This window comes from Gopherus evgoodei, chromosome 5 (genome assembly GCF_007399415.2).
Source record: "Gopherus evgoodei ecotype Sinaloan lineage chromosome 5, rGopEvg1_v1.p, whole genome shotgun sequence".
Lineage (NCBI taxonomy): Eukaryota > Metazoa > Chordata > Testudines > Testudinidae > Gopherus > Gopherus evgoodei.
In genome coordinates, this window is record NC_044326.1 from 130,138,213 (window position 1) to 130,159,760 (window position 21,548).

Below are 21,548 nucleotides of genomic sequence, written 5' to 3' on the forward strand. Positions count from 1 at the left end.
TCTTATGGATAACAAGTGCACATATTTTAACTTCAAAGAGGATCTATGACCTTAGATGTTGTGACCTGATTCAACTTTTCTGTTTGTTTTTGTTTAAACAAATATTTTTAGATGAAATCAAAATGACCAAATCTAGGTTACCCAGGACAGGCACAGTTAAAAATGGGAGTCTAGTGAAGTTTGGCAGGGAGAGAGAAAGCAAGTGTTATATGTGGAATGGGCTAAAAACCTTTTTGGGGGGAAATGCAGCATTTTGAGCAGTGTATTCTTTAGGTTTACAATAGATGGAGGGCCTGTTTCCTCTGCCCTACAACTTTTCTTCTAGGGGAACCTCTTCTCCCCTCCTTTGCTTTCTTGGGGAACCTGTTCTAGTTCCTCCATCTCTTCCTTCTGGCTGAATCATTTCTGCTTTGGTCTTAGCAAATGATATACCCTGAGTATTTGATAGTCTTTTGGTTAAGCCATTGGCCTGGGACAGTGGATCTGGATTCAATTCCCAGCTCACCACATGTCCCATGTGACTTTGGGCCAGTGACTCAGAGTGGGTCTACACGCAGTTTTTGTACCACGATAATACCACCAATAATAGTTAAAGCAGTATGGATGCAGTTATTCTGGCATAAATGCCTGGGGATAAGCTAGACTGATATAAGCACCTTTATACCAATAAAACTGTGTCAACACTAGCAGTTGTATCACTTTTGCTATTATTGGTTTCTAAATGGACACAGTTCTAGTGGCACAAAAACTGTCTGTAGATCAGCCCTTAATCTTGCCTCAACACCATGTCTAAATGGGGAGAATACTACTTCCTTCTTCCACCCCTTATGTGTCCTCTCTGTTTAGACTGTAAGCCCTTCAAGGCAGAGATATTCTATGTGCACATAAAGCACCTTGCACAGCAGGATGCAAATACCAGCTGAGGTCTACTGCAACTCAAGTAATGACGGCAAAAGGTACTTATTAAATTCTGGAATTAGGCCTTGGCATGTGCTTACAAAACAACACCCCTATTAAAAATTAAAGTATCTTTATTTCATCTTTCTTTGGCTTCTCTAAACCTCGTATAGAGACGAATCTGTAATGTGTGGGACATAGGTAGTCATTTAGGGACAGAGAGGGGGTGCTCCCAAACACTTTACTGATCTTTGCCCTTCAGGATACTTGACTCATGTTAAAGTGTTCGTACAATAAACCAATTTAGTGGACTTTTATAGATTTTATTAAGAATAAGCAAGTAAATATAAAACTAAACATACATATCACTGAGCTATGTAAGAATAAAACAAAATTATTAAAATCAAATGACAAAACTGAATCAATAAATCAAAAGGTTCAAATTATCCAATAAATCAATCAGTGGGTAATTAAATCAAATTATGAGGTTGACATGAGAAGAATCACTTTTGCTAACCTGCAATTGGGAGAATTTAAGGAAGAGCCAGTTTCTCTGACCCGAACTAGCATAGTGCTTCGATATAGCCGGTGAAGGACATGTGTGGCCATAGAACATAAATGTCCATTCTGGTCTTAAGACCTTTGCCAAGTGAGACCACCTAAAGTAAGTGGTAATTCCATCTTGGTCCACCTTAAGAAAGTATAACTGTTAGAATGCATCTCAGAAATTCCACTTTTATACCTCCTCCATAAATTCCGCTGTTCCAGGATATGTTCACACACAATAGCACAGAAACCTTTCTACAGTCTTAATTACAGCGGCGATGGGGCAATCATACACAGCAGCAGCTTTCAAAAATGACTTTTTAACTTAAGAGAATGTTCTGACTAGTTGGATGAAACATCCATTTTATTTTTAGGAAACCACGAAAGGTGCCATTTACACACAGACCAACCGTATCTCTCTAAGGCCAGAAAGGATCATTCTGATCATCTAGTCTGACCTCCTGTATACCACAGGCCATAGAACTTCCACAAAATAATTTCTAGAGCAGATCTTTTAGGAAGACATTGAAGCGTAGAGGTATCCCTCCTGTAAAATAAAAGGGAAGAGTTCAAATTTCATTTATTGGGATCTTTAACTCTTGTGGTGGTTGTTAACTGGTACCAGCTGATGGAAAAGGTCAGAACTCAGAACACAGAGAAGTCTCAGAACAAACTGGGTCAGGCAGGCGTATAGCTGATGACTCAGGTCTTTCACTTCTTTTTCCTCCAGAGACCTATCCAGGGAAGGGAGGGGCACATCACTTTCCAGTGTTGTCACTGTCCACTCTGGAGAGAATACTCCCCTTCCACGTGATCTTCACTTTCATAGAGGCCCGCTTCTGCTTTCTCCACCTCATGGACCACCTTTGTAGCTTCAGGGCTAATCAGGTGATCCAATTATTCTGGATCCAAGTCAACGTGGTCCAGTTCTCTCACAGAGGGTAGTCTTTTAGGCCTTATCTCAGTGTGGAGAATACCAGCATGAATGACCATTGCCTTGCAAAAATTTGCTGGGTTTACCACAAATAGATGGCCTTCTAAAAAAGCAAGACAGAATTAACGGGGTCTGCCTTCTGTGTTGAGTAATCGGGTCCAATCTTAGCAAAAACTGGTATTTTATGATAATAGCTAATGGTCTAATCAGCATATTCATCAACTCGGATCTTCTTATAACAATTACCTCAGTGTTCTAAATTAGGTGGCTGATACAGGTAAATTCATACCTTGCCCTAATAACGACCAACCCAAAGACATGTTATTTTTACAATTTTATCAGAATAATTTCATTTACCATCAAACAATTTAAGTATTCACAGTCCCAACTATATAGGGCCTTGATCCCAACATTACAGCTGACAACAGATATAGTACTATTACATGGTTTTTGCACCAGGACTATTGAATTCTACAGGGTTTTGTTCTGTTTCAGGAAAGGACTTCTCTATGAAGGTCAGCCTTACAGTTTCAGAAGTAGTAGTATAAAATTATCTGGATATTTGTGCTTCATTAATTGGACCATCTTTTAAATGAGCGAGAGACTGAAGGAGGGGGAAGGAATAAATCACATGCAATAGATGCTGTAAGACATTCTTCATGATTGTAAATATCTTCTAATTTCACTAGACAGCTAGCTCCCTTCAATTCACAAGCTTAGAGTGTTCCATATTACAGTATCTCATAAAAGTTACTTCTGTATAACATTACTTAGCATAAAAAAGAGCAAGTTTTGTGGAAACTGAATGCACACAATATACCCTTTGTCTGAGTGAACTATTCTCAATAGTCAACCATTTCATACTCTATAGCACTGGTAAAAAATGAAAAATCACTGACAGCTCCTTCAAGATGTACGCACACCCTACACAGAGATAGCAGGCACAAATTCAATTCTCATCCAGAGGATTGCATGTTCCCAGGGTTATCTATTAAACTGCTGCTCTGTCGTGTGAATACAGTTGTCTCTGCCTTCATCAATGGGCTCCCAAATTCAAAATGCAGCTGAACTACACAACTTGGAAAGGCCCATTTTCCTATTCCTCTTTGCCCCCGAAGACCACCCTGATCCACTGCCCATTTCTCTTTTGCCATCCCACTCCGTCTCTGCATAAACAGAGCTTGCCTCGGGTGTACTGGTGCCACCGGCAAAACACTGTGCCACCTACCTTCCTTTGCTGTAATAATCAAGACTTATCAGATGATGCTTCTACAGAAAGTCTTACAAATTCTGTTTTCCTAATGGCAGACAGTTGTATCTTTGAGACATGCTTATTGTTAGTGGTGATACAGTTTTATATAACTCAGGAATGAAGTCATATGTTCTGAAAAATACAGAACAGCAGCCCATTTGCTTAACAACACAGGTTGCTGTGAACACATTAACTCAGTGCTCTGATCTGCACACTGGCTTCCCACTGAATACAGAGGACAGTTCAAGATAGTCAAATCCCTTCAAGGGACTGACCCTAGCTGCCCAAAGAATTACCTCTCCTTCAGTGACCATGATCTTCCAGGTGAGTAGAACAATGGAACTGTTGACCAATAGGGAGACATCAGTGAGTACAGGGGACAGAACTCTCTCATCATGGGAACAGATCCTAGACTAGGGACTCAATCCTGCTAAAGACAAGAACTGACCTACATCACCACTTCCAGAATTAAACGCAAACCCCATTTCTTCAATTTAGGATAGCAATTGAGACAAATTGCAGTGGTGAGTTTTGTTATGCACACACATAAGATCACCAACTCCTTAACACAGATCACCAGGCAGCCTTCCATTGATAGTTATTTTGGTTCACTTTTGTCCTGCATTTGAACTTGTAGATTAGAGGCAAAAGCTCCACAGTCCATTGTCACTGGAGGCATCCAGTGCTCCTGGCAGAAGTCTCTATTACAGGAGAGTTGAACGTAGTAATTTTTGCTCAGTATACAAAATATTTTTGGAAATTAGTTAGATTGCCTTTTTTGTTGTTGCTGTTAGAGTCCGTATGGACTCATGGATAAGACACTGGGCTGTGAATCAAGAGACCAACATTTAATTTTAAGCTCTGTCACTAACTTTTGTGACACCTTGGGCACATCACTTCACTTCCCTATTCCTATCTTTCCCCTTCCACCTTTCATCGGTCTCGTCCATTCAGACTTCTGAGCAGGGACTGTCATATACTGTGTTTGTACATCAGGGCTTCAATTTCAGTGGGAGATCTAGATGCTACTGTGGTAGATTATTTAGTGAAGCTAGACATAAAAATATCCGGCTCATTCTTGGAACAAGTTTCATTTTGGTATTACTAAAAAGTTACTATAAAACTCTCATCAATACTTACACCTTTCCTGTGCCTCAGTTTGAAATTAACCATATTGCTCTCCAAATACATTCTACTTAACGTTTAACGTTGCCTCCCGCTCATGAGGTTGCTAGGATACTCGCATCAGTATATACAAGAATTCAGTGGATATTCAGTTTCCATTCGAATCATGTCAAGTTCTTGGCCTCAATTTTCTTGATCTGTGCTTTGATGACTTGAGAAAACACATCATGACAAATTAAATTGTACTGTTCTACACAGAAGATGAATGCCACCTACTGGTTATGATCAGTGAGTTTATAATGCTTTGGTAGAGGGGGTTTTGTTTGTTTCTACAGGCAGTAAAGTGGAGTAAAATTAATTTTGGACAACTAGTTAAAATTTCATGAGTTCTTATGCTACAGTCTCAAAGCTTTTACTCAAAAAGTATTTTGGTGAGAAAAAAGGGACATGTAGTTATAGTCCACATGTACCATATTAATCACATCAAATCTGAGGTAAATATAATGGTCAATTTCGAATTACAATGATTAATACTAACTGCTAGTTGGTGCCAAAAGCTTTCAATGTTATTGATTCAAACTAATTGCATAACCCTACAGCTGGTCAAAAGAGTTAAACACTAGTTCAGCAAAAAAATTCCAAAGTTGTTGGCGGTTTAAAGGGTTTGAAACCAGACCCACTTTTTGAGTTTTTGTAATCAATCAAAAACTATCTATTTTTCATTTACTTATAGCAGACCAGTTTTTTTTTTTACTTTATTTTTCATATAAAAAAGCCATCTCTCAATTTAAAAACCTTTCAGCCAACTCTAATAATCATTTTTGTTGGCCAAGAACTGAAGGGTCATGCAGGTAAAGCATGCAGAAGAGACAGGAAAGTCACTGAGTTTCCTTTACATCGTTCTGTCAGGGGCCTCTAGGCCACCAGATGCACAAATGTCCTGAAGTACTCAGGTAAATTCTATAAACTGAAGCGCACATATGCAGGTCTGGCCCATCACTATGCCCATAGCAATACAGCTCCCAGATACTACTCATTCCTTACTCATACATGTCCTACAACCCCAGGGCTGTTACAAGAGTCTGTATGGGAAATCTATGGAAAAATGCTAACTATTGTCATTCTTATGCAAGGAAATCCCTGCAAGCAAACAGATGACCTCACGCTCCACCACATGCTGCACTGTGCCCAGCCCCCCCGGGCAAGGGGGGGCTTCTATAGTGTCAGATGGAAGGCAGGGGATAAGGCTTCTCAGGGTATGTCTACACTGCAATTAGACACCTGCGGCTGGCCCATGCCAGTTAACTCAGACCAAGGGGCTGTATAACTGCAGTGTAGATGTTCAGGCTCAGGCTACAGCTCTGGTACCCTGCCACCTTGCAGGGTTCCAGAACCCAAGCTCCAGTCGTTAACTGTTTTAGAACAGAAAAAACAAGATATTTATGTATATTCATGTGATCTCTCTCTCCTCCTTTAACAGAATGTCTTCATCTTAACAAAAGACAAGGATTTCTTATCCCAGGGGCTATCCTTCACTCAAAGGCCCATGTACCACAGAACTGCAAAGAAAAGCTTATACCTCCTTGGCAATCCCCCCTTCCCCGGAAACATCATGTGCAGAGCAGAATGACATTTCCAGCAAATTTCAGGAGTAACACCGTCTGCAGTGGAATTATTCATTTTTATACTGGTGTTACGGAGAGTTGAATTTGACCCATTTCTGTCTAGTAAACCTACATCTATCTCCAACAAAATGAACTAGTGCAACTAGTGTGCATTAAAGCATACACAGGACCCAATCCTGCAAAGTGCCAAGTACTCTATTTCCATTGGTTTCAACCGGAATGGAGCATACTCAGCACCTCGAATGATTGGGCCCATCATTCCCATTAGCAGTAACGGAGAATTAAGCATGCATAATTAAGAGACTATTGCCCTGGAAGGTTATACAATAATGATGAGAATTTATAATAAAGTTTTGGTTAAATCATGATACAATGTGTAACAAACATGACTTGATGAAAGCTTTCACCTGCACATGGGGGAAATGTCAAGTGTCTCAAAGTCTAAACATACCTTTGATGCTGCAGGAATTAAAAACGAAATCTCAAACATGGCATTTATTCAATTTAAAAAAAAAAAAGATCTGGGCTAGACCATCAATTTCTGAGAGGAATCAAACAAATTAATAGGAAAACATTTTTAAATACTCCTGGGGATTCTTGAACATAAAATGCTAAGAGAATTTGCAGTATAATACACTGGCAGGCTATCTTGGAGCTTCTGTTTCTTTAACATCTTCTTTGTCCTCTTCCTCTACTTGAGGGAGAAAACGCTCAAGATTTAGTTGTAAACCTTCACTAGTTGAACTTCGAATAATCAAGCGCTGGACAAATGGGCCTGAAAAAACAAAACACAGAAAATACCTTCTGAATTATTCTAGCAGAATTTTGTATACCTGCAGGCTGACTTACCTTATGATATACACCATAACCACCCCTACCTCCCACCAGTTGTTTAAAGACAAGCAGTATCACTGAACCAAGGGATTAAAGGATGTCTTGGGACACAACCTCATTTCCACTTTATTTCTCAACCACAGTGTTGTCAGTTACACCAATTTACACTGGTGCTGAAGAAAACTAGGTTGGTTGGGCATGATTTGTTTTTGACAAATCCCTGTAGTCTATTTTATCATCCTATTATCCCATAAGTGCTTACAAATTTGTAGTTTAATAATTTATTCCAGTATCTTTCCAAGTGCTGAAGTTAGGCTGAGTGGTCTATAATTCTCTAGGTCCTCTATGTTATCTTTTTTAAAGATAGGCAAATGTGGTACCTTTCTCCAGTCCTCTGGGACCTCACCCTTCCTCTGAGTTCTCGAAGATAATCACTAATGGTTCTGACATTTTTTTAGCTAGTTCTTCATGGATCCTAGGGTGAATTTACTCAGGTCCTGGTTTAGACACACAGTCTTTAACTTGTCCATTCCAGTCTTGCCTCTCTCCTTGTTAATACTGTGTTAAACATCTAGTCACCATTAATGTTTTTTTTGTTTTAAGAGAAGACTGAAGCAAGATAGGCATCAAATACCTCATCCTTTTTGATGTTGTCCACTGGTGGCTCTCCTTCCCTTGTAAACAGCGGACTTACATTTCCTTTCATCTTCTCTTGCTCCTAATGCATTTATGGAACCTCTTCTTATTGCCATTTATGTCCCTTGCTGCGTGTAACTCATTTTGTGCCATAGCTTTTCTAATTTTCTCCCTATATGCTTGGACTATTTGTAATACTGATCCTTAGCTATGTCCATGATTCCACTTTTTAGTAGTAATCCTTTTTTATTTTCAGGCACTCCTACTGGAGCCATCTTACTATTCTTCCTATATTTCTTTGCATTAGGATAGTTTATTGTGCCTTAAATATTTACTCTCAGAAGCTACCAACTCTCCTGAACTTTTTTCCCTTATATTTTCTTCCCAGGGGACTGTACACACTAATTCTCTGAGTATGTTATAGACGTATGTGTATTTATGAGAAAAGTACTGCAGTTTTTAAAATTTTACAGATTCATTAAAAGTCAGTATGGTTATGGTTCAGTTATTCTGACTGGAGCAGTACCACTGGTATATAATGTAGATGCTTTAGCAGCCTATAAACTTCTTGTTTTTGCAATCAAACATGTAATCCTAGGGTAAAATTTTCAAAAGTGACTTAGGTTCCTACATACAGCACTTAGGGGGCTTTGAAAATTGTACAGTAACATACAAAATTTTCCCTGACAATAAAAGCTTATTTCAAACTGAGGATTTATCTCTATTCATTAAAAATACCCCTTTTGACAAGATAGAGAGGCTCCATCTATTTTCCGGGATGATGGGAACTAACTCAAGTGGGCAGAGTGCAGGAACAGGGCAGAGCTCTAGACTAAAAGCTCAGTCAGACTGAGGAAACATGTTACACCTACACAGAGATATGCATCTCACAGAGCTCTTCTTCACATTCGAGCAGAAGGAAATGAGGAGCAGCACTCCTGCAATCAACCTCCATGGTGTATTGTCCATATTTCCACTCAGAAGAAATACGGTCCAAGTCAGCACTACCACACATAGACTTCACCTGACAGCAAGAGAGGATGGTAGAGCATCTGGTGATCACAGCCACACACCTGAAGGGAGAAGAGGAGTAGAGAGGGAAGTCTGACCCTACCTGGAGGCCCCATCAAAAGCACAAAAGGAATGAGGTTCAACACTAATGGAGAGCTTGGTGAGGGGCTGGGAAGCCCCACTCCTGTGAAAAGGAGAGAGATCAGGCTTCTGTTTGGGTTATACAGGTTCATAGGCTTCCCTCATCACCATAATGAGAGCATCCTCCAGTGGTACATTAAGTGATGTGACCGTTTGTCATGTGCAGTTCACTCTCCCTCATATCCTCTCCCACAGGGAAGTGCATGCTATGGAGTGTTTTTCATTGTGTTTTTAAATAAATTATAAAGTACAGTATACTCTGTGTTTATATTAGCTACAGCAATGTCTAAGAAGTGCGCCCTGCACCTGAAGAACAAGGTGGTTCTAAATTCCTATTTAGAGTGAGAGGGGAATGAGAAGGAAAAGCCAAGATGGATTCAGGAAAGGGGGCTTAGTGGTCCATTTGATGCAGGAGGTCAGGAATCAGGGAGGGAAATATCAAAAGGGGAAATGACAACATTTGATAGCACCAAAATGTATGGCTAGTGCTAAAAAATGCAAGCAATAGAATCAAGTATTGAAAATGAACTAATACGGAGTGTTTAAATGGAATACTGCATTGAAATATAAATAAGGCAAATGTAATAAATGCAAACTTCAAAGTGTGCTACAAACACAATATTGCTCTAGTCCCAAAGTAATCACAACTTTGATTAAATATTCATCTTTGTTATCATTATTCCTTTGTAGCTCTGTTTGCGATGATTTACAATTTCTCATTTAGAACAGTTAATCTTTTTCCCCAATGCTAAGTGCAGCTCAACGTTAATATACAACATCACTGACTGCTGGGAAGCTGGCGTTTCTTTGAATTGTTATTAGGTATGTCAGGCAAGAAAAACTGTAGAGAAAAAATAATCCTAGATTTCATATTTTTGTCTCCAGGGATATGGAACACAGCAGAATTAATTTTCCCTATCTGCAGATCTACAGAAACTCATAAATTAGTCATTTATATTCTCAACATTCATTAATGGAAAAACACCAACAACTTCCCCATTCCAGCTGGACTCCTGCTATTGAACGGAGAATGAGCCTTTCCACAAAAGGAACCAAAGAAAAGTCAAATCCATTAGATTGTCTTTGGGGGAAGTATGAATAAAATAATTTGTATGTTGCAACATATGAATCTGCATGCTTAATTTAGTGAATATTTTTAATTTTTCATAAGGAGAGCTATATGCTAAGCATGCATGTTCAGTGACATGGTTATGTGCACATACGGTAAAGAAAACATCCTATACCTTTTGGTTGTTATACATTGTGCATAGCAGGGTTTGTGAAGAATGAAAAAATAGGAGACTAGCAGCAACTACTTAGAATGATAGATTTTATACATCACCTTTCAGTTGTTACCTAGGTTAAAGTCTGACTTTTTGGAAGCTGAAATAAGTTTATCCCCTTTTGGCAACCACCACACACTAAAATCGCAAGAATTAGTCATTGAAGAGCAAAACTGACTCTTCCTCAACAATGAGCCACTCCAGCAGCTTACGTCCACTTTATTAGATTGATGTAGTTATCAAAACATCTTTGAAAGTCAGGATATTCGACTTCTATTGTTTCTGCTGATTGGATCACCCGAAGTAATCAGCCACATATTTTCTAAAACATTGAGCCCTTTAAAAAAAGTTTATTTTCTATAGGAAAGAAATAAAATCTTGCCAGGAATTTCAAACACCACAGATCACATCCAACAACAGTGAGAGGTGAGCACAAGTGCTGTGTGGTAGGGGAAGCAACTGCTCCAAAAAGTCAAGTGGGAAGAATCACTGTGATTGTGTGAAGCAATATAAATGTTAAAAAGACAGACAAGGCAATATTAAACATTAGATGGCAGTGTACTGGATATTCTATTTAAAACATCAGGTGGTTTCTTCTAAAACTATTATGTTTAGTAACCACTCCTGTTCCTCCAATCATGCAGAAGACGTTCACTGTGCGTTTACTTTATGACAAAGTCAACAATGAAAAGAGCATGCTGCAGGATTCACATTGTTCAGATTATAAATTAAAAACACTGAACAGAGCCAATACTTCTCTGAAGCCTGTAGGAAACAGGCAGACTGGATTTTTATTCACAGGTGACCTCATTGTATTGCTTAGAAAGTTAACAGAAAATAAACTGACAAATTTGTTATATCAAGAGCAAAAATATGGCTGGTGACAGTTCTCTGCACTAAGTAGTGGCTGACGTATGACTCAGATCCTCTGGTGAAGTGCAGCCACATTGGGTAGAATCACCGATAAACACTCGCGCTAGAATCCATACATCCAACCCCCATAAAGACTCACAACAGTGCGAGAGGCATCCACCAGTGGTGTAGAATTGATGAAGAGGCCTGGAAAGAATTTTCTGCTTGCTCATTCTTCTCTAAACTTCTAGCTTGGGAACCCCCTCATCCTGACCAAATTCCATTAAGTCCTATGTAATAGTCTTTCCCTGCAAACTCAGCTGGGTTCGGTAATTTTGCTTATTTTCTGACCTATGCTGTCCTTACTGCATAGCAATGCTAAACTCCTGATTTGGCAAAGCACATTAATATAATCTGTTCCCAAAAATTGGTTTCTGTAAAATCGGACTAATTTCATAGTGTAGACATACCCTATAGTGCTTCTGTAGTCAAGGGGACCACTCATATGCTTAAAGTTAGGCATAAAGTTTAAGTAACAAGCTGGAACAAGGCAGAAAAGCTGCCTCCATCCTAAAGGCAGATGACGTGATGTGCGTTTGTGGCATGTATGGCAGTAGTCAGCGCTTTCTTATTACTTAATTTATGTAATTTGCTTTAACTTCAATTAAGAGCCTAAAGTAAAAGCTACTTACCATAGCTCAATGGCCTGTACGTACAGACATCCTTAATAATTGCATCCAGATTGGCAACTATCTGTTCATTAGGCATATCCAGCTGAAAGAGGTTAATGCAAAATTAATTATACAGAAGCAAGTGCCGATGATTAATAAAATTAAAAGTGGTTGGGTAAATATTTAATTGGTGTTTTGGGTATCTGAAATTTAAAAAAAGTTCCTTTGGTTTAAGATGTCAAGAATTACAAATTCCACTAGTGACATTAGCAAGAAGATACCCCGCTGTGAAGAAAATCATTTAAGTAAACCACTAACTTAGCGGCATGTACATCACCACAGTCACATGTACACATCCATGTTCTCGGATGGTAAACCAGGATGCTCAAGATTAAACAGGCACAATCGCTTTGGTGAAAAATGTAAAACCATTTTCAAACCTCTTTCATTGAGCAATGTGTGGATGACTTCAGATCTATTTTCTAAAGCAATACTTTTAATATAAATTTAATTTATAAATTTAGAGATGTCTGCTAATGAACAATCCTGCACTGGCAGGTAGATGATTTCACAGCGTACTTTCTAGCATTTCCCCCCCTTCTAGTTTTACATGCCCTATGAGATAGGGTTTCCACCACCTCACTCTGAGGATTATTCCACAATTTACTCTGTCACTCAGCTGATGTGAAGCCCAAATAGTTCCTTCCTCATTTTTATGCCAACTCTTGCAGGTTCTAGCTATAACCGTTCATCCTGATTTTTGTCCACCGGTGGCATTTCCACCCTTCAAGCAGTTGTAGATTTATATCTCCATTTGCGATTGCGAAAGCCCTCATTCAGCAAAGCACTTAGGCATGTATGTAAAATTCCAAGCACACGAGTAGCCCCAACGTCAAAGGGACTACATACATTCTTAAATGCTTTGTTGGGTCTCAAGGCCTTAGCTAAGCAAAAATGTAGCTCTTTTAATCTCTCCTCAAATCATCAATCCCAACCAAACCCCCAATTATCGGTGTTCTTGTCTGAGTTCCCTCTAACTTGTCTATATAGTTAGTAATTAGACACCCCACACCGAACACATTATTACAGATATAGTTACATCAAAGCCAGAGAGAGAGAGAGACATGAAGACTAACTATTACCTCTGGCTCTGGGATGCCTCAATACATGCCACTCAAAATTGCATTCACATTGTTGTTACAATAATGCCTTGCAGTCTCATGTTTAATTTGCTGTCCACTATCACAAACAGGTTTCACTCAGCATTACTGTTTCCCAGAAACCTCCCTGCCATCGAGTACGTTTTCAATTACTTTCCTGTAGGCTTGTGAGTTGTATGTTTTGAAGTTGTATCTCCTTATATTATTTTCTGTCCATGTTTTTCTCGTTTTCTTTATATTATTTCTCTGTCCGCAATGGAGTTTGCAACATAGTGGATTTCATTAATGTGCTATTTATTCCCTCTTCCATACAATTAATAATGACAATACTAAGACAAGCTCATTTGGTACCCTAGTGGACACATTCCCTCAATTTGATAAAAGATCATAAAGAAAAGTTAATGTAACAGGTATTCAGTGTGAAGAACAAATATTCCTATGGTATCCAAACTAATTTGTATTCATTTTTTCAAGTAACACTTTGAAAGCCAGCTAAATAATGCATTAAGGCAGTTGTAAAGCAATAGTTATGAAAACTGCCATTACTGCAGTTTACTCTATTGGTAAAGCTAGCAATTCAACACAAGGGCAAATTAAAGAAATGACAAGAAATTGTAAGGGTAACAATAAAGAACCTCATAACTCAAATGATATTTTAAGTATCTATTCTTACATTGATGTTCAGAATTGCAGTGATTCTTAATTACACTCTGAATGAGTTGCTTTGCATTTGTTCTAAGAAAGTAAGTTTAAAACAATCAGTGAGATATATTAGTATTAGCAGTTTGCTCTAAATATAACATCCTTTATATGTCTTTTCAATGGAATTAATAATAAAAGGGGTTCAGTACACCCTAAAAGAGAAGAGAAAGCAAGCAGGAGGTAGGGGGGTGGATTACCAGGGTACTCAGTTACTTACACTAATAATTAATATTTATCATTCATATAGAGCTTTTCATTTACAGATGCACCCCGGGTTATGCAAATTTGCATTTAGGGAAAAAGTTCCATAAGCCAGAAATGGAATTTTCGAGTTGCGGAGATTTTTGCGTAACGTACGGGTATACATTTCTGATTAACGCAAAGTTCAAGTTACGCAAGGCTTTCCAGAACGGAATGATTGCATAAGTCAGGGGGCGTCTGTATAGCTATCAAAGTACTTCAGAAAGGTGGAGAAGGATCTTCTGTATTTGATGGACAGGAAAGCTCAGGCACAGAATGAAGTGACCTGCCCAAAGTTACACAACAAGCCATGATAGATCTGAAAATCAGATCCAGGTCTTTTGACTTCCAATCCCCGGAGTCACACTGTCCCAAACATGAATGTGCTTTCGAAATGTCATTTTCATTTGACAAAGAATACATTTCATTTTAAACGCACATCACATCATTTACATTCTCTTCGCTCTCATATAAGTGTTATCTAGTATAGTGGCATGCAGTTGTCCAATATAGTATAAAGCCAAATATTCTTTCATGATGCAAAGTGCACAACAGCCACACTGTTTGATGGCTGGAGTTTATCATGTCACCACACATGGGATTACAAAGATCCTACTGTAATTAATTAAAAGCTTTGTTAACCATTTACGAAAAATGCAAATACCCACAAGAATTAGCAAGAAAAAATACTGCCGTTTGAAGTTCAGTCACCCTGAAACAAACCTATAGTCTAATTTTAAAACAAGTGTCAACTGGTGCTGAGAAACTAAGCAAAACTGCATGTTTTGCTCCACAAAAGCATTAGAGAACTGCGGTAGCTAAAGACATTACTACCACATGTGATATACATTATTTGAGTAACAAATCCCGAATTTCTGATAATAGTTACTCTAAGACCCTCTTTACAATAGCTGATGTACCAATGTTAATTCTAGGCCTGCCTTGTCAGGCAAAAAGCATTTTTCAATTGTGTTAGCTCAATAAGACTACAAAGCTCCGTTAAAGTGCAAACTAACATATCTGAAGCATTGCTGTAGGGTAGGTTACAACACTGCCAGTTAAGATCGCTTTAAATAAGTCATCCTGAATCTTAATGGGTTTTTTTGGATTGTTTTAACACCTTTTATTCCCATTCAGACATACTCCTAGGGAAACAGTGTTTCATTATTATTCTTGCTTAAGGCACTCACAGTTTCCCATATCAAGAGACCACAAGCCAAATTGTGTTATAGTTTACAAAACTAGTACAGACTAGAGAGGGGCTTTACAATCCAATAGGTTAGTGTTTAGATTAGTCCTAAAGAATACTTCAGTACTGATGTATAGCAGAGTACATAGACACACAGTCTGCACCAGACCGGGAAATTGCTTTACTACTTTTTAGCATTATTCCCTAGAAGAGTGCTTCATGCAATGTCCCCCGCTTGTGCACATAAGCCTCACAAGTGTCCAAATTCATTAATAACTTACATCATGAGGGTAGACAGCATTATTTGCAAAATGTGTCAGTCATAAAATGCAAATTCAACCAATCTAAAAACACTGCACATCAAGGCATAAACTAATTTACTATTTTAATCTCAAACTTGTTTTCAAAATTATTCCACTTTCAGGATATGCAAATAGGAAATGTATAAAAAGGTGACTCCTATTATATCACAAGCTTCAAATATTAGTTAAAACATTTAGTTTACATCATTCATACAAATGCATCACACCTGAGTTCACTGTATGGACTTAACCATCAGACAATTCAAATACATATATGGGGTGTCAATATGGTGGAATGCAACAGCCAGGTGTCAGAATTAAACATGGAGAAAACAGAAGGCTCTAAGAAAAAGGATTTGATTGTTTTCAATCAGAAAGAGGGTTAGGAGTCATAGGCCAGGAAGGATAAAATTGGAAACTAGTCAAGAAGCCAATTAGGCACAATGAAGCTGCTCTAGATGTTGGAGACACCATGGGAAAGCATACACCACACGCTGTAGCAAACATGGATGAATAAGAGAGGAATCCAATATTTGAAAGACTCAGAGAGGAAGAAAGAACAAATATAGAATGAGATACATGAGTGCCAAGGAGGGGAGAGGGGTCAAACCACATCCATAGAAACTAATATTGTGAAGATGATGAAGGAAGGCTTTGTCCTTGATTCTGAAATGGGCAAGAAGACAGGAGCACAACCTGAAATTTTGCCTATTTCTACATGCAAGGGAGATGAATAACTGTAATTTGGAGAAAAGATTTAGGTTTGATGAACTGGGACTTGCAATGTGAAAGCTCCCGGAAAAAAACAGACAACGAAATATCAATGAGATCACAAAAACAGAGTAACTGCTATGTTTGTTTTTACAAATAATATACAAATATTAGCAAGAATCGACATACCCAGAAAACCATCTGATTTATGAAAATAAAGTGAGCCCAAAGCAGAAAGCGTGAAATGCATTTAATCATGTCACCTGTATCATTTTCCCGCTTGCTTGTTTCCTGGTTTGTTTGCATAATACTGTAACAAACTGGATTTTAAAAAGGTAAGTGGCCAGCTTTTATAACAAATATGTGCAACGTTCAAGGCCAAGCTAAAGTAAATTAAGCACAGTTCCTGCACATAATAATGTGCTTATTTTATTTTGCAGCTGAATGATACTGAATGTTGTTAAACAGTCACAATAGCTGTGCGAATGTAAAAGGTTGGAGGATGGCACTTATGTCACGCACATACATTCTAACCTCTGAAGTCTCTGAATTTATCAATCCCCTCTCCAATAACACTTCCATTACCCCACTTTTAGTACCTAGCAGCAGTCAAGACATCTCCTTGTCATATTGGAGTAAGCACGCTAGTAAAACCAGCTTTTCCACATGAAATCCACCAACAAAATAGATTTTTTTTTTGATATATTTAAATCACACATTTATGTATCACAAGAGTGGTACCTTTGGAAAGTCAAATGTTCGGGCTGTCCAATTTTACACACTACAGATTTTTAACAAGTTAATTAAAACAAACTGCAAAAAAGTGTGGAATTAAAATCCGTACTAGGTTAAGAAGGGCGATGCACCTCATGCTACAACATTCATGGGTGTTGGGGTATCTAATTAAAGTAGGCTGTCTAGCCATAATCTCAACTCTTCTACATTTCTCTTATCACTAAACTGCTGCTCCAACTCATAAGGGCATATAAACATCAGATACATCTGCTATTTTCCTACTGATATTGCATGCTCCCAATACGGTATTCTGTTGTGTTTGACACTTGGATCTCATCCGAACCACATTTTATGCACTGAGACCTAATTTTTCAGACTTAACTAATGAGTTAATGAGTTTTGGTTGCTCAATTTGAGAAAACTTAAAGGGTCCTGATTTTCAGATGATAGGTGCTCAGCACTTTCTGAATATCAGGCTCTTAAACAAGTCTCAAATTGAGAATACAAAAAACACTAGCAACTTTTGAAAATATAAGCCTGTACTTCTATTTGTTGTTTGTTTTTTTTTAAAAAAGTCTCCTTATGTGTAAAAACCTATACACCAAGGGGATAAGGAACATACCTCCACTATTTTTCCCCTCCCAAACAAGTGATTTTAAATTCGCCAACACTGATTAAATAGCATACCTCTCCTATTTCATATATTAAAAAACCCCTAATAAAGGAGGCAGGATTTTTAGAGAGACAGAAGGGTTTGCAGTTTACAGAAGCATAACAGTACACGAAAATGCATATGTTTTACATTAAGGCTGAGGGAACTACCTTCTGATTCTTATGGGACATGAGGAAAACAAACAGTTTCACAACTGCTTCAATGTCTATAGCACTTTATTAATGCATTCCAACTTTAGTGCCTTTGTTAGCAAATAGGTTGTCCTATTATTCCTGAAGAGGAAAAGTTTGGTTGTGCATACTATATAATTTAACATGAAATATTCGGTCTTCACTTAGAATTTATTTTACAAACTTAAATGCTTGCAAGAATTTTGATTGACAAAACGTGTAGCAAAAAGTATGTATTTCCATGAAATTTCTTGCACTAGCGTGAAATTTGCTATTCTGTTTCATTTATGAAACACTCCCTTAATAAAGTCTTTAGTTATATTAAATAAAATTGACATCCCTCCTGTAAATATCCATGTTCAGGTTTCCTGTCCAAAGGACCTACTATAAACTGTCTTGCTCGTGCTCCACAAGCGAAAAATTAAAAAAAAAACACCCCAAACCCTCTAACCCTATTATTTAACCCATGTCACAATTTTACAGGTTGTGATATAGTTTGTGGAGGATGTGGTTGGTAAATATGGGGTGGTCTTAGAAACACAGTAATATGTTGCTTGTTAAGGAAAAAGAATAAATGGAACATTTCACTAAAAACAAAGCTACTGTATATATTCGTTCATAAGCCAAATATTTTTGGTAAAAAAGTGACACGTCAAAGAGCAGAGGTTGGCTTATAAACGGGTCTACACCAAAATTTGATTATTTTAAATGCTATGGAATTACTGAATTGAATATCTAATACACTGTCATTTTGTTCACCTGGAAAATCTGCAGGCATGAAGCCCCTCAGCTCCCTGTGGCCACGGTTCACCATTCCCAGCCAATGTGAGCTGTGGGAAGTGTGAACCGCGGCCACAGGGAGCTGAGGGGATCCATGCCTGCAGACGCGCCAAGTAAACAAAACGTCCCAACCCGCCAGAGGCTTACCCTGATGGCCAGGAGCCAAAGTTTGCCAACTCCTGAAATATAGGGTCGGCTTATGAAAGGGTCATACAGTTTTTGCTATTTTTACCTATTCATTTTGGGAGGTCGGCTTATAAACCAACGGGATAATGAATGAATATATACGGTATATGCATATGTAGAGCCCAGTCCTCTATGGTGCTAAATTAAATGATATAATCCAACCAGAGGATTTCTGCTCCCCCTGCCCAAAAACGCTGAGATGTAGCTATCTCATCTTATTTTTCATAATTAATTCACAAAGTCAGTTAAATTACCCACTCCTCTCCAGTGTTTAATAGTCCCATCATACTCGGCCGAGTTCCCATGCAAAGCAAATACAAGTACAAAGCACCATCTCACTGAAGAGAGCTTTTCTTTCTTTGCAGTTGCAACTTGCATTCAGTCAAATTAATTTCATACAATGTTCAAGAGTTTCCAAGAAGGTAAAACCTGGCTCTCAGTCTCAGTTATCATTTCTGTTTTTGCAGCAAACTGGATATAAGAGAGCAATGCATGTAAGACACATTCCCGCAATAATCCCTACCAGGGAGCCAAACACAGCAAAGCAAATCCATTCCCCTTCCATTTTATTGTGTGTTATCTTTTTTCTGAGTGAGGTGTCTAGAACAAACATGCATTAGTGCCAATTTAGCCAGTACAGTTTCCAGCCTTCAGTGTTTCTATGACAGTTTCCCCTACGAAAAATAAGCACTCAGCCTCAAAAAAATAAAGATAGTTCTCAAATAATTAGAATTTTAATGATCTTATTCATAAACAGCAGGCCAACTTTCCTAACATTTAAGAGCTGCTACTAAAAATCAGTCATTAAAAAAAGAAAGTGTCCGCCCCCAAAACAGAGTCTGATTATTTATGGCTTATTTCACAGTGACAAACTAGAAAGCCAGCCAATTTATCACTGTACATTAGTTGAACTGCCTGGCATGTTGTATCAGAAGGAACCTACACTGAGATCCTTACAGTGGCTGCTCTCTTTAAATAAAGTCTGAGTAAAAAAGCTGGATAAGAAAAAATGCAGCGTAAACACTAAGGCCCCTACCTGAGGCCCTCACTCAGGCAGAAGTCCAGTTTAATTTAACAAGAATTCTGCCTGAGTAAGGTTCTCAGGTTTGGGTCCTTAGCGCTCATGCTGTATTTCTCTTTTTCTTAGCCATCATTTTTACTCATAATTGGTTTAAAGAGAAGAGGCACAGTAAGGGGCTCTGAATAGGTTTCCTCTAATGCAATATCATAGCTGAGAGTCCATAAGAGTCTGCGTAATATTTGTCAACTAAGAATTTCATTGTAAGTAAGGAATAGAAGAGAAATTCCCACAAACATGGTTCTTTATTCCATGAGTTCAATGCTCATCTATCCATACTGCCTCTATTGGAAAAGTTTAAATTCAGTTTTTTTTCCCTCTAGCTCATAGTGAATATTGAGACTCCTTCATGGAGTTCAAACTGCCATGCAATTTTTGCCCTGTAAACATTTCCCCCCTAATTAGGGGGTGGGAAAGTGACTAGGATCCCACTATGATACATAACTTCTAGATGTGTCTATATCAGGGGTCAGCAACCTGTGGCACACATGCCAAAGGTGGCACGCAAGCTGATTTTCGGTGGCACTCTGCTGCCAGTTTGGGGTTCCGTCTACAAATGGCTTTCCGTTTTTTGCAGCGCACTGTGCAATCTTGTAACTTCCTACTGTAGCTTTGGCTGTAACACTTGGTCTAATTTTAGTTGCTGATGACTTATTACATGTAGGAGACCAGGCTAAATAAGCTGGTGGTCCCGTCTAGCCCTGGACTCTCTGGCTTATCTGGCCCCCATCACTGCAGTAGCTGAGGAATTCACTATTTTTAAGACACTTACCCTCCCGGCAGCCATTCAGGGCAGGGCATTTGTTCCATTACACAGAGGGAAAACTAAGGAACAAAGGAGACGTCCACACCGTGATAAAAAAAACTCGCTGTACCAAGTCTCAGCCTGGGGCAGCTGACTCAGGCTTGCAGGGCTAAAATTAGCAATGTAGATGCTGCGAGACACTTTCTGGGATCTCAGAGCCTGAGCATCTATATCACTCTTTTCAGCCCCGTGAGCCGGAGCCAGCTGCTGCCTGTTTATTGCAGCGCAGACATACCCAAACAGGCTGAGTGACTGGCCCAAGGTCATATCGGAAGCCTGTAGCAGGGATGGAGAGTTGTATGGGCCCTTGGTACCCGGGCTCCAGGAATATTCAAGGCCTGGGGACTCAACTCCCCTAATGTTTGGAGAGGTTAACAACTGATCACTCAAAAGCCTGTGTGCAGCTTAAAGTATCCAAATACATGCCTGACATCGGAAAACTGAGCAAGGAAAAGCAAGGGAAAGGATCACACTAAACTGATAAGATCTGCATTTTAATTTAATTTTAAATGAAGCTTCTTAAACATTTACTTTACATACAACAATAGTTTAGTTACATATTATAGACTTCTAGAGAGATGTTCTAAAAACGTTAAAATGTACTAACTGGCACACGAAACCTTAAATTACAGTGAATAAATGAAGACTTGGCACACCACTTCTGAAAGGTTGCCGACCTCTGGTCTATATTATACTCAAATGAAACCAGATTTATTCTTTTAATTTCAACACATGAAACAATTCAGCATGCTAAAATCTACAGACAAAGTGCCCTTGAATGCCCTCTTGGTATGAAACATTGATTGCACCTTTTTTATAGTAAGCTTTATAGAGACCTACTCGTATGTGATTTTGTTTTTCATTTCAGGAGCACGGCATAATAAACTCCTTTATGAGCATATTTCTGGAAGTCAAAGATCTCATTATATAAAGCAGAGCAGGAACTGGAACAGCTCTTTCACTTCCACTAGTGCAGGGGGACTCCGATCCTGCAGAGCCACTGGGGGAAT

The 21,548-nt window shown here is 38.6% G+C and overlaps 1 protein-coding gene across 2 annotated transcripts in view; it reads right to left on the reverse strand.

Moving 5' to 3' along the window:
- Positions 1–6,696: 6,696 nt before the first annotated feature.
- The window catches only part of MRPL1 (mitochondrial ribosomal protein L1), a 32,063-nt gene continuing 17,211 nt past the window's right edge, over positions 6,697–21,548 (reverse strand). The window contains exons 8-10 of one of the 2 annotated variants that reach the window (XR_004000717.1): positions 11,829–11,910; positions 8,722–8,922; positions 7,072–7,154 (exon numbers count right to left, since the gene is read on the reverse strand). Coding sequence is in view for 1 of the 2 variants with exons in the window: in XM_030565126.1 (XP_030420986.1) it covers positions 7,024–7,154; positions 11,829–11,910 (213 nt within the window). In the remaining variant the exon portion in view is untranslated. Of the gene's footprint in view, positions 7,155–8,721; positions 8,923–11,828; positions 11,911–21,548 lie in introns of both variants that reach the window. The other variant, XM_030565126.1, reaches the window with a different exon arrangement.